General features: G+C 34.1%; 1 protein-coding gene across 1 annotated transcript in view; it reads right to left on the bottom strand.

Annotated features, from left to right (window-relative positions):
• The window catches only part of ANXA10 (annexin A10), a 43792-nt gene that overhangs the window by 1367 nt on the left and 30001 nt on the right, over positions 1–12424 (bottom strand). The window contains exons 6-10 of the mRNA XM_006081875.1: positions 6490–6543; positions 6291–6384; positions 5530–5625; positions 2990–3048; positions 890–1012 (exon numbers count right to left, since the gene is read on the bottom strand). Of these exons, the coding sequence (XP_006081937.1) occupies positions 890–1012; positions 2990–3048; positions 5530–5625; positions 6291–6384; positions 6490–6543 (426 nt within the window). The remainder of the gene's footprint in view (positions 1–889; positions 1013–2989; positions 3049–5529; positions 5626–6290; positions 6385–6489; positions 6544–12424) is intronic.

The following is a 12424-nucleotide window of genomic DNA, read 5'->3' as shown; positions in this document are numbered from 1 at the left end:
GGCTACTCAAGGGCCTATCAGGTCTTCTGTTTTTGTGGTCTCTTGATCGTTGGGTTGTTGAGTTGCTTCTGGATCTCGCTTTCTATTAAAAAGCCATTCGTGCAATTGAAAATTTCAGTGGAAACCATTGTGAACAGGTAAGTATGTGGGAAATAGAATTTAAAATATATCCTCAGGGCCTGTGTTTGGTTTAATGTTCCACTGGTGCCATCTTGAAATTCTTTATAATTTTTTGTAAAAGGGACCAAGCATTTTCATTTTCCATTGGCTACCACAAATTACATAGGTGGTTCTAAACGGTATGATAATTCTTTGCTAGGTTTTATCAAAATCCAGGGTAAAGTTTAAACATATCAGAATGATAAAACTGGCTTGTTTACTTCTGAATCATTACTTCTTCCCCCTTCAAAAGCTAAAGGGATAGGAATGTATAGCATTTTACATACCAGCATTAAATTCCTCCAAATTACCATCTATGGCTGCCCTGCCTACTATGACAATATGAGAGGACAGCTGAACTGATCTTAGAAACCTTTTCACAATGTGGTCTTGTTGCAAAATGTATTTTTCTCAATGCTGGTCATACTTCAGTACTTCAGCATTTAGCTCATAAAACACAATTACACAATTAGGAAATTAATGCTGTGTGTGATTACATCAATGATGTTTGCTTAAAACATGTGAAAGAGGAATAAGATCTGTAACTGATGTGGAGGGATTTCCTCAGCACTGTTGTTGCACTGACTGCCTGATGTACTGAAGTCCATTATCCCTGTCAGTTTACTTAACTTTTTAGATTATAACATGAAGTTATTTAACCTAAAGCTCTTATTTAAGTTTCAAAAAGAACCAACTATGGGTCAAAATAAATCACGTATGGGAGACTTACTTTGATATCATGAAATAGGGATTTTCCATATCTCTCTTTGTATCGTTTCCTGATGGTCATCAGGTCAATTTCACTTCTGGCAATGAGAATCCTAATTACAGTTTTATTATGGAAACCAAAGTCCTAAAAGATACAGAAAAGGGAAGAAAAAAATTAGAGAACAGTACCTTATAATTCATCTGTCTAACATCGACCCCTCCTCTTTTCTATAGCAACTTGCTCTTCTCCCTGCATCCCTCAACCACGGGCATCACCATTCAGGGAGTGCCCAAGTCAGATTCAATGATAAAAATTAAAATTTTAGGTATTTGAAATATTTTCTGATTTAAGGTCAAATTCTGAAAAATATAAAAAAATCAATATTTGTGTACTAGCTTCAGAAAGAATAGTTTTACAACTTGTCTCTTTAAATGGAGGAATGGTGACATCCAGTGGCCAGTCAGCATAAACTAATATTTGATGTCAATGTTTTAGGTGCAGGCCCACTAACAAGCTTTCCCTAATTTGAGATGACTAAAATGAGTGATCTAACCAAATTTCCATATTTAACTCGCATATCATTCACTGGAGGAAGACACAAAGATTTTCTCTGGCTAGGTGTTGTGAACACAGCTTTTGACCAATATTGTACATTTAAGAGCCTCATGTATGACAAATTTCATTATTTGATAAATATACAATCCCCCTCTTTACTTTCATACCATTTGGGGGTACACATAACTTCCTGTTTGCATTGCAACACACAGCAGGGGTACAGTTTTTATTTAGCAGTAGAATAAGTAGCCCTCATTTGGGCATAATTAGAGTCGGTAATTGTGATTATGTTCCCATCTTCACTCACAGGTGAAGCTTTATTCTATTGTTGGAGAAGAAAACTGTTGTAATCATCTAATAGCATTACCCAATACACCCTTTTATATAATTTTTAAAAATCAAATCAACATTTTCTGCTTGGAAATAGAATAAAAGAGAAATGGAGGATAATGAACATTTAATCTTCCTTTTTGTTCTGAGGATACATAGGTTCTTGCACATAAATAAGAAAAATACTCTTTAAACAATATATGTAACAGAATATTCTTGACAATTAGCATAATATCCCAGTGTGGTGGGCTAAGAACTATAATTTTAACAAACTATAAGAAGTTTGTTAAAATTTATTTGAGAAAAAAATACTCTTACGATTAAAATGACCGTACTAGTGAATTGTTTTAAATAATTTCCATTGAGTTTTCAAGGCTTTGACATATATATAATGATTTGTATCAGGGCTTTTCTTTTTCTACATATGTTTCGTGCACATAATGGATAAGGTGTGAATTTTCTCAGTTAGTTTCTTTAAAAATGAATGAACCAAAGGAAGTGATATTGACTAGCACACTAAACTATTGAAAAACATTCTCACTTAACAAAAATAGTTTTAGAGTTTACTGCTGTCTAACTATCTTTTTTGCGTTTTAGTTTTAAAATAAGATTTGATGTTTAAATATAACCACTGACATTATTTTGTGTTTTTAAATTTCAGGAATGTGCAATTTCTTACACAGAGTATGTAAGGTTTTGACATTTTCTGCTCTATGCCATATGTTTTGCACTTGCAATAAGTATGAGGTTAAGGTCTTTAGCAAGATACAAAAGCATTTAACCCAACGTGGTGACTCATTTGGTTAGAGCATCATTGTCCTGTGCACATACCTGGGTTTTGAGTTGGCTCATACCAGAGGCAACCTCTCTCTCTCTCTCTCTCATCAATAAACACATCCTCGGGTGAAGATTAAGGAAAAAAGAACGAAGCATTTGGATTTACCAGTTTGTTCAGTTGCTAAGAAATGCTAAAGCACATGCAGAAGATAGGCCCCAAGGAATCATATTTCTTAGGTTCCTCAATTTGATATAGAAAGCAGAGGATTATTTTTATTTGATGGGTATCATTTGGTATATAATATATTTTTCACTTGAACATATTTTCTTTTTAATGAGTATACTTGTACACAAGTTTAAAAATGACAATCAATATTTAAATAATGGAAGTAAAATTAGTAATTTGAGGAAGTAGACACGACTTCTGGAGAAATTTTTAAATATATGGGTCATACTTACATGGATTGCACTATGTAGTCTATAAGCAAAGTAGGCTGGTTTGTCTCGAACACAGAGAACTAGAAAATATCAGAGAGAAAAAAAGAAAGTTTGAGAGTGACAATATATATTTTCTTCAAAATTTGAGAAACAATGAGCACACTATTTTTCCGTTACAGTCTTGGAAAGGTCTTTGTGAGTTCTATGTAGGATCTGTCATTATATACTGTATTGCAATTTCAACATTGAGATTAGTGGTAACCAATAAAAAGCATAAAGAAATAATATTATAATGAGTAATTCATATTTTCATTTATCTCTGTCTCTTGAAACTCTCTTATTTCCTCCATAAAATGTGTCCTCTTTATCTGAAAATTAATAGAGCTTCAAAAAGACCCAGGTTACCACCACTGTTATAGATTTTTATTACTGTAGAATTCAATGTGACAGAACCCCTTACAAGTGGTTCATCTTCCTGAACACTATTTTTAGGATATAGATTTGTGAATAGATCTAAATCTCTTAAGAAGAAACTATATGGACAATAACTGGTCTATATCAGTGTTAGAAATCATTTCATCAAAACAATGATGGCATTAGAACAGCCTAAGAGTCTAGACAACAGTAGTCCTCGATGAAAGTCAGTTGATGATTATAGATATTCAATATTGTTTATTTGAATAAGTCAATCAATTAAGAAAGGAATGAGTAATGTATGTACGTCTATAACTTCTATGCAAAATAAATAGAATGCTGCTAGAATGTAAGTGCCTTAAGGATGGGGACTTTTGTTGCTTTTGTTGTGGTTTTACTGTCCCATATGCAGTGCCTAAATCAATGACCAAAATAATAAATAATTAATATGAATGAAGGAAGCAGTTAAATTGTTATGTTATTTCTAATGTCCACTATTTCCTGTCTGACGCCCACTGCTTTGTGCTTTTTTGTGTGTTTTTTATTGTATTTTATTAATTTTAATTATTTATTTAATTTTTATTTATTTATTTTATTTTTTAAAATTCTTTATTGTTTAAATTATTACACATAGTATTACATATGTCTTCTTTTTTCCTCCATTGATCTCTCCCTGGCCACCTGTCCCCTGCCCCCGCACATGGCCTCACCCCCCTAATGTCTGTGTCCATTGGTTATGCTTATATACATTCATACAAGTCCTTTGGTTGATCTCTTACCCTCTGCTCCCCTGCCTTCCCTCTGAAGTTTGATGGTCTGTTTGATGCTTCTCTGTCTCTGGATTTATTTTTGTTCATCAGTTTATGTTGTTCATTATATTCCACAAATGAGTGAGATCATGTGATATTTATCTTTCTCTGACTGGCTTATTTCATTTAGCACAGTGCTCTCCATGTCCATCCATGCTGTTGCGAATGGTAAGAGTTCATTCTTTTTACTTTGTTTGTGGCTGCAGTCTAGTGGAAAGAGAGCTCTATCTGGAGATTCAGATGGCATGGGTTCTAGTTATATCTTGATAGCTAATTAGTTGATAGACTTTGGAGTAGTCGCTTAACCTCCTTAGGCCTTGTGTGCAAAATAAGGAGTTTAGATGTGAGTATGCAATTATTAAATTATATTGAAAATTTACTGAAATGTATGTACATTATTCTCAGAAAAATACACAAGTGTTCATATTTTGTATACTATTTTAGGGATTTCATTGAACCCACCAAACCTTTTTTATGGAACCCTAGCTTAAAATTTCTTAAAATTTTGTTATTTTTCAGCTTCCATGCCCATGTATGTCTTTGTCACTTTAGAGATGGAAAAACCACAATATTCATTCATTCAACAAATATCTGAGTACTTAATGTTTGCCTACTAAAAGCAACATATCAAAATGATCCCTCATTTGTAATCTTTTCAATGTGTGCTCTCAAGCCATAGCACAGCACAGAGGAAAGCATGGGAAGTTAATAGTAGTTTTTATGGATAGTTACCACTGTTTCTCCTTTATGTAGGGATACTTTTATTCACTTAGGAAGAAGCGGAAAGTATACTTGCTCACAGTAGCCTGAAGAAATCACCACTAAAGGAACAACTTGGTAAATCTTTTTCTATAGTAAGACTTACCCCTAAAGGCATAAATTTATTAGACATGGTATCAAAACACTCTTTTCCTCATAGAGAAAAATAACCCATATTGCTAGCATTAATCTGCTCTTTAACAAGGGAATGGAAAACAAATGAATTTAAAGGTGTGAGATCCCAATTACCAAAGAGAGAGAGAGATAGATAGATAGAGAGAGAGAGAGAGAGAGAGAGAGAGAGCACATTTGAGAATCCAATGTTTCCTAGTATGGAAGTTAAACCAGCTATTAGGGAAGTATGTTCATTCATTAAAGTGGTCAGTGTGCCAGTTTAGTGCATTGGATCTGTGCTGATGTACTTTTCCTCTATAAAGTTAACATCCCTTCTAAATAACTAAATTTAGGAGAAAGTGACTCAACCAATAGCTTACTCATGCATCTTTAACATAATCAGAGCCAATCAGCATTTGTGGTGGAATAAAAGGTCTGCTGTACACTAACTAAATTATTACTCACCTATCGCAACTAGCAGCTCTTGAAAGTATCCATCATAACATTCATTAATGGCATCCACTATGTCTTGCCCAGAAATATTTTGAAATTCCTGGAATACTTTAACAAATTGATATAATTCAATAGAAATATCATAGATTTATAAATATGATACATTTAAAATAAAAATATTGATTACATTGCTATACACAGGGAAGGTAAATAAAGTATAGGGATGGGAGTTGGGTTGAAGTAGACCATCTTTTAAAAATGTCTATATATTTCTGAATGTCTTATATACGTAAGAAAACATAAAAGAATTTAAAAAATAAGAGAAACACAAAGGTACAGCAGTTTGGGGAAAATCAAAGTGCAAACTAATATGAGTGCAACTCTTAGATCAATACAGCAGCTTCACATAACTCATGATGTCAAAAGTAATGATCTTGACTCATAATAGGCTGATTAAGCTATGTTCACTATATAGTTGAGTAAGTTCTCCATAAAAAATAGAGATGGTTTTTAAAGGTTCATTATTTAAAGGTTATATGCAGTTATTGGAAAAAATAAAATTATAGGGAAATTTTATGCCTTAGTAATGTTTTTAGGTGAAGCATGTCTGTATAAACACAATTCCAAATCAGTACCTTTGAGATAACTGGCTTTTCTTCTATTTATATGTAACATTCCTCCCCCGCCCCACTCCTATTTTTTCCCCCGTTAATTACTTGCTTTCTATTATATAATCAGTTAAGTATCTGAAAAGAAACCTGATTACTAATTACCCAGCCACAGCTGTTGGTAACTCTTGTTGCACAGGATCACCTGTAGCATGGTTTTGTGTTCCCCTGTCTTCCGCTGACAGGCTTCCCACAGGACCTGAAACATCAGAGATGCAGGAAGGAGCACCAGAACCTCCCCAGGCCACACCAGTTTAATAATCAACGGGTCTTTACAGTCATTCTGAGAGCTGGTTCTACTTACCATTGCATCCTGAGCAGCCATGGCAGGGTCTGTGTAACCTTCCTCTCTGCTTCCCTGTAAAGTAAGCACGGGTTTTCCTTTGTAACTGTTCTTAACTGACAATTTATATAGAATTATTGGGACAAAAACCTTTGAATCACAAACACATTGGTAATTCCTAAGAAAGTTCTATCATTATTTAGAGTTAGCCTTATCTTTCTTGAATACTTTATGAAATATCTTTTCTTTTAATGTGGGTTCTTTTTGTTTTATTTTGTTTTTCTTTGCAGCAGTGGTAATATTTCAAAGATGTTGAAATGTTCTTCACTTTTCCAAGTTTCTGTGCAGTATCTTCTTTACCATAAAGAAGAGCATCCAGTGCCTGGCCGTGGGTGGTAGAGATGAGATTTAACATTGTTAGAGTGAAAATGCACAGAGGAAGAATGAGTTAATATTCGGTCTCCAACATATGAGATGAGATACATGCAACAATAAAATAACCATGAAATCTAGATTTGGTGGAGTGCCAATATTTTGTGATTTGTTTTATCCCCATCCCTTCATTATATAAAGAATAGACATGGCCAAGTTGACCTAAGGAATGTGCATTTCAAAATAGGAGGACCCAATGCATGATCCTCTGGTCGCTGAGTAATATGCAGGCAAGAGGGAAGAAGGAGGTAGGAGAGATAAGCGATCAGTTTATTTAGCCTTTCATTTGGGTTGAGATGTGGAGAAATGGCATTTTTATTTTTATTTCATTTCCCCCCCATATATATTCTGTGCTGAGAAAACAATGAGTATAAAGTGATTTCTTCTAGCATCTCTTCAGACTCCGGAAAGGGCCACATTGCAGGGATATGAAGCACAACTGGGCAGAGGGAGATGCTGAATACAACTCTCTTGAATTAATCTTAATACCTAAGTGGCATGAATGGGTCCCAAATTTCTTCTCTGCTCCCGATGGAGGAACTGGCATGCCAGCTGAGATTCTGGTTGGCAAGTTTGACAGAAGGAACTGTTTATGACCATGTCAGAGACAGACTGTTCCAGGAGCCAGGGGCTATGTGGTAGACCACTTGGCTGGAACTGTGTGAGAGACACGGCTAGTCTTTAGGAGGATTCCTCTGCTCCAGAGAAAGCAATGATGAGGCTAAACCATCATGAGAGTTTACTTGGCTCTGACCAAATGGTGACCAAAAATAAACACATAAAGCTCATAAATTCACCAGCTGTATGGTTTGACAGCAAACACTGAGAAACACTCATATCTTGGACTTCTACCCCTTATATGCTAATGTCCAGAGTTGCCCACAACTGCCCTTCCATAGCTGAGATGAGCAAGGATGTAGAACACATCTTGATGATCTGGGGACACTATTGCTCTCCTGTTGCCAAGACATCTCATAAACCACACTCACCTCTCCACCAAGTGCCATCTTAAAGAGAAGGAGGGCCAGGAATCTGACAGTTGAGTATTTAACTCAATAAACATATAAATGCTATTGAACATGTACTCTCACATTGACTGTTCCACATATTCTATGTATTAAATTTTCCATATTAGATTAAATATTGGTTCTTTCCCCTTGCGAACCAAAAATTGAGGGCAAATGGGAAAGATCAATTTATTCCCAGTGAAATTTTCTTGTGAGTACATTTTAGCTGTGGAGATTTAATATGTTTAATCAGAACTCAGAAGTTGTGTATGTGTATCATCTAGCGGAGTACAGCTAAGGAAAACCTTACTGAGCCTATCAGACACAATAAAATATCAATGTACACATGCAATTCTTATTTTTAAAATCTGTGTATTTACATATAAAACTGTCCTTTACACATAGATAAGCAAGAAATAGAAGACAGCATTTAAAGTGAATGTACTTTCATTGATTGGTAAGATATGGGTGTTATATTATTTTCAAATTACCACAGTGCTGAGAGCACTTTAAGGAGACTGATAGAGTAAAAGGAAGTGAATAAGTTTGTGATTTAGCTTTTTCCCCTAAGGCAGAATCAATCTGATGTCACATAAAAAAACAGCCTAAGATATAAATGCCAGATAAATGAAATAAATGAGTACAGAATTTGGATTAGGGGCAAAATAAAAATGTGAAAGGAAATTTGAAATAAAGGGAATTAAAATATAGCTGAGAATATTTGGAGCAGGTACGCTGACTACAAATGATCACTGGAGGCTTTTGGCAATGACATCCCCAGAGGCCTCACTGTACAAGTCTGAGACACTGTCACAAGGAGAATTCTGACAGCCAAGATGAGGAGTAAGCATCCAGTTGGGTAGTTTCCATTCTTTCTCTGTGAAAACATTTATCATCTCCAGTGTAATTTGCATATATTGATTAATTAATCTCCGAGTGACTCATTTTTCATTATTTGACAGATAATTAGATCTCCTGTAAGTCTAGTTTAATAAAAGCACACAGGAAGTATTATGAGCCCAGTTTAATGATTGGCATTAGTTTTCAAGAGGAACGTTTTCTGGCTGAGTTATTACTTTATTAGAAATAGCCCTGAGGGAAAATACTCTATAGATTCAGTGAAAGATCTTCTCTCCCAGAAAATATGACAGTGATTTTCAGCACTTCCCATTTCATGAGCTCCTTAGGCTCCAGTGCTCGGATTCCCCACATCTCTGTTAATTCACAAAAAGAGGTGTGTCTTAATTTTCATGATGTGAAAAAGGTGAAAGCCATGGACAGTCTTTCCTCTGATTCTGAAAGTCACCATGCAGATGGAGGTAGAGAATGTAATATTAACAATTGAAGAAATTTACAATATTTGTATTAGGAGAGCATTGCAAGAAGAATTGGTTCACATCCCTTAATTTACAGAGTGAATTTCTCTAATCTGAATCACAAAAAGGTTAAATGATAAATCCAAGGACATACAGCTAAATTATAACAGAGCCAAGAGAAACAGATATCTAATACATACCTTATTGTTTTACAGAGATGATAGATAGATAGGTAGATAGATAGATAGATAGATAGATAGATAGATAGATAGATAGATGATAGATAGACAGGCAGATAGGGACAGAGAGAATACTAATCCCAACAAGAGGGTTGAAGAGATATGGTTACATGGCAGCACCCCTGAATTGTTTGATTGAAACTTATCAGCTCCAAATTTCATACCCCTTTAAGAATGAACTCCATTTTCTTTTTGTAAAATATTTGGATAGATTCTATGTGAAATGGTGTACCCACAGACAGTGGTCAGGAGAAGGATGAACTGTCTCAATTTCCTAATTCACTTTATATCTTCTTCCAATCTTTTCAATATACTGAGCCAAATCATAAATCAGGAGTTCCAAACTGAAGAGCCAGTGGAGTATCTTCAAAATATTTTAAAATTTAAGATAAATTATACATTTTACTAAGAAGTATGAATTATCATGAACTTTTGATTTCCAAAAAAGATGAATATTAAGAGGGATTATATGAAGATACATATTTTATAAGTTTTTACTTCTATTTTCTATTATGAGTAAAATAATTTCTATTAAATATACATTTTTTTACATTTTAAACTTTACGGGAAATGTAAAACTTTATAAGTATATAATCTTTAAGTAAACTTCATTAATTTTCTTGGTGTTTGATAAAATCTAGGTCTCTATTTACCCTCATTCTTGATATTCTATGTTGATAGAAAAATTTTATTATACTGAAAAGCTATTTCAAGGTTACACACACACACACACACACACACACACACACACACACAAAGTTTAAACTCTAGAAATTGAACTTAAGAAGTTATACTTTATCCTGTAAAGTTTCAATACAAATTAGGTGAAACCAAGTGATGAAATAAATTGTGTGTTATTTTAAAATACGTGAGTCTATACAGATAATACTATAATATATACAAATATAGATACTTATAGATCCTATAATAATAAAGCATTATTATTTAATTTTAGGGAAAAGGAACTGCAATTACGAATAAGATTGACTTCCCTATTTTATCATGGGAAAATATTATTCCATTGTTTTTCCCCTTCTGATTTATTTTCTCTCATGTCTAATTTTCAGAACTGCTTTTTCCCCCTGAAATATAAGAATGTTTGCTTTATAAAAATACACTGTGATCCTGACTCTTAGATGTCAGTTACTTTTAGGAGGTTTATAGCTCAACCTTTAAGGAGGGGCAGAGATTCTATCTAAGAGGTTATTTATGTATTGGTCATTGACATTTTACCAAATAGAAGTAGAACTGGAGTGGGATCAAATGGGGTTGGAGGTTAATTAAAGTGAACAATGGAGGATTAGTGCGCTACAGTCTGTTTTCATATTAGCCCTCGCATGTAGGGAATGTGTAATGTTGGACAGGCCATGTAACTCTCTAGGGCTTTAGTTTCCTCATCTCTCAACGGAAGAGATATAGCCAGTTGGGTTCCCTGGGAAGGTGACTCTGAGCTGGAGACCAGCATGCTCTTGTTTATTATGGAATGTGCTTGGGATCAACACAGATAGAAGGGAGAGAAAGGAAGCAGAGTTGGCAGAAGGAGAAGCTGGTCTCTGATACAGTAGTCTATCTAGCTCTGATACAATAGGCCTAAAGAAATACATTTTTTTCTATTGGAAAACTTACATTTTTCTTCAATAAATAAAATACATTTCTATGTGGATATGAAGAAAATAAAAACTTATTTGATATCAGAATGCATCTCATAAATTTACAATGGAATTATTTGCTTTACTCTTTTATTAGCAACAATACATACACCAACGTGAAATTCTTATTTTAAATTATTTGTTTTAATTTATATTATGTAGCATCATTACTTGAAAATTAAAAAAATAATGTCCCTTCTAAATCGAGAGAATGTTTTAATTAAAATTAATTTTATGATATTTAAACGTTAGAAGCCTGGCTGGTGTTGCTCAGTGGTTGAGCGTCGACCTATGAACCAGGATGTCACAATGCGATTCCTGGCCAGGGCACATTCCTGGGTTGCAGGCTCAATCCCCAGTAGGGGGCATGCAGGAGGCAGCTGATTAATGATTCTCTCTCATCATTGATGTTTCTATCTTTCTCTCCCTTTCTCTCTGAAATCAATAAAAGTATATTAAAATTAGAAAGTATTCAATTGGCATGACAAGTGAGATTATTTTTAAATATTAATAATAATTATTAATGTTCCCTACAATCACTTAAACTTCTCTTACAAATTAAAATAAGCTTATTTCTAAATTTACACAGAACTCAAGTTGGGCTATAAAAAATCAAACTTTCTACTCTGCATTGACATTACAATTTTAGATTTAGAATCCTCAGAATAGGACTTGATTCACTGAGATTGGTAATATGGGCAGTTTATGAACTATGCAGTCAAACCAAGCAAATCTAAATAAAATCAAATAGAAAACACAATAAAGCAAATTCTTAATTTTGTTTTTAATTAAAAATTTAAATTTGATTTGCTTAGTACTATGCCACTCTTTTCAATTGAACAATTTGAAAGAACCCAATCAGTGTGAATTACCATTCTCCTCAACTTGGGGCAATATATACTTGGCTTCCTCAATGTTTTCTTTTGTACTTCTTTATTCCTAATTCAAAACTAACAATAACATGGGCATACACACACATACATACACACAAAGTACTAAAATCCATGATTTCTGGCAATGAATAGAATTGTTAGTTTGTGCTCTAACCTGGCTAATATATTTATTCATCCGCTAATTAAATCATACAAAATATGTGTGAAGTTCAGTATGAAGTTTTTCATCACATTAAAGGAAACCATACCTTCTGTCTTTTTTTGTGTTTGTTTTTTTTAAATATATTTTATTAATTTCTTACAGAGAGGAAGGGAGAGGGATAGAGAGTTAGAAACATCAATGAGAGAGAAACATCGATCAGCTGCCTCCTGCACATCTCCCACTGGGGATGTGTCCGCAACCCAGGTACATGCCCTTGA

Source organism: Myotis lucifugus, unplaced genomic scaffold (assembly GCF_000147115.1).
Source record: "Myotis lucifugus unplaced genomic scaffold, Myoluc2.0 scaffold_1, whole genome shotgun sequence".
Lineage (NCBI taxonomy): Eukaryota > Metazoa > Chordata > Mammalia > Chiroptera > Vespertilionidae > Myotis > Myotis lucifugus.
This window is presented reverse-complemented; position numbering and strand designations above follow the sequence as displayed.